The following is a 1,597-nucleotide window of genomic DNA, read 5'->3' as shown; positions in this document are numbered from 1 at the left end:
ACCGGTTCCTCGACTGTGCCCTTCTTAGGCGGAAGTGGAGCAAGGGACGTTTGAGCCCGTTTTCTTGCTCGAGTCAGCATAACTGCAGTTTTCCCAACCAACCGCGATGTCGGGGTAGAGGTCCGTGACCGTCCAAGAATCAAAACAGACCACCTAACCTTAAAAGAAGTGACGGAGACTTTCGTTTGGTGGTGACTACAACCAATACCTTATAATATATGCATATGACAAACCTCGAAGACATCGGAAAAACTTACCGGACCAATGAGCAATGCTTTCTAACAATTTGAGCAGTGAAATAGTGGTTTTTACGCAAACTGATCCAGTCGTACTGACGTAGACGTAAACACCCCCTTCTGGACCGGCTGCCAACCTAAAATTTCAATGTTGCCAACTGTTGTTTTTTATAGTTACGTTTGCACTTCTCCCTTCACGTTTCGAACATTCGGGCGGATTGTACCATCTGTTTTTCACCGTAGGCTGCTTGCCCTCACGGTGCTTCGGGAAACGATAAAAACAGCAATCCGATAAAGCTGAAATGAGGTATTTTACGAATAAGAACAGGAGGAATCCCGACCGACGTCTGCTCCCGGACCATAACAAAGCCATGACCAAGCGCCCGGTTTCTCGCGTATCTCCGCTAAAACTGAAAAGAAGTCATAACTGTTCTATATCATTTTAAAGCTGAGAACCTCACAAATCTGGTACACGAGAAACCGTGTCGTTATGCGCCAGTGACCTGCGACTTGTTATGGTCCAAAAGCCGGGATTCCTTCTGTTCTTCTTTCGTAAAATACCTCATTCAGATAAATGCTTGGAACATTAAAACAGATTCTCTGCATTATTCTTATTTTTCGCCTGTCGAATTGTTTCATTCGCAAATCATTGGGGCCTGCGGGGCCACCTTTGGGATCCCATGAAACAAGGCGCTTCTCATAAATAGGGCGTAAGTATCGCGGCTTTCTCAAAGGAGCGTCAGCTTGAGTCTGCTCGCTAGCTTTTGTGCACTTGTAAGTCTCCTGCTTGCAATGTGACCATAAGAGTACGCATTGCTAAGAATTTTGCGCCTCAGACACGGAACACACCTCTACGCACCTCGTAAGCGTTACCCCCCCCCCCTACCCCCTAGATATTGTTTTTCGCATCCTCGTTGGGTAATTGGTTGGAAAAGAACGATATGATTCCCTGATACAAACGATAATATATTTCAATCGTAGGTGAAAGACAAGACAAATTATTCTAGTTTTTAGTCCAGATAGGAGGGTAAGGGAAATGTATTATTAGTATTGAAGATTAATGAAAAATAAACAACTAATTTCACAATCGAGAAATAGTGACCCAGTCGGCAGAATGCTGTAGTGGTGGGTCCAAGTCTTGCCGCATCTCCTGGTGGCAGCCAAGCGTACACCACGCGCAACGTTCATCTGTGTAGCAGTAGCTTAGCTCATGGGTGGAAAACTTCAGGTCGGGGTTCAAGGACAGGAGGTTCTGCACCGAGCCCTGGTGCAGTGCGTCGTGCGCACACTTGGCGCTTATTGTGAATACCTTGAGGGTGCGCAGGGCCGGCGCCTTGGCGGGCGAGATGCCGAGCAGGAAG

The 1,597-nt window shown here is 46.8% G+C and overlaps 2 protein-coding genes across 3 annotated transcripts in view; both read right to left on the bottom strand.

Moving 5' to 3' along the window:
• LOC113211275 (uncharacterized) overlaps window positions 1–348 on the bottom strand; it is a 15,669-nt gene extending 15,321 nt beyond the window's left edge. Inside the window, exons 1-2 of the mRNA XM_052268078.1 lie at window positions 258–348; window positions 3–153 (exon numbers count right to left, since the gene is read on the bottom strand). Coding sequence (XP_052124038.1) covers window positions 3–80 — 78 coding nt within the window. The 5' untranslated portion in view covers window positions 81–153; window positions 258–348. The remainder of the gene's footprint in view (window positions 1–2; window positions 154–257) is intronic.
• An 833-nt stretch (window positions 349–1,181) lies between these two features.
• Window positions 1,182–1,597, bottom strand: part of LOC113211246 (uncharacterized) — a 24,034-nt gene continuing 23,618 nt past the window's right edge. For both annotated transcript variants that reach the window (XM_052268084.1, XM_052268083.1), the window contains exon 3: window positions 1,182–1,545. In XM_052268084.1, coding sequence (XP_052124044.1) covers window positions 1,318–1,545 — 228 coding nt within the window. In that variant the 3' untranslated portion in view covers window positions 1,182–1,317. The remainder of the gene's footprint in view (window positions 1,546–1,597) is intronic.

This window comes from Frankliniella occidentalis, unplaced genomic scaffold (assembly GCF_000697945.3).
Source record: "Frankliniella occidentalis isolate FOCC.00 unplaced genomic scaffold, Focc_3.1 Scaffold63, whole genome shotgun sequence".
Lineage (NCBI taxonomy): Eukaryota > Metazoa > Arthropoda > Insecta > Thysanoptera > Thripidae > Frankliniella > Frankliniella occidentalis.
This window is presented reverse-complemented; position numbering and strand designations above follow the sequence as displayed.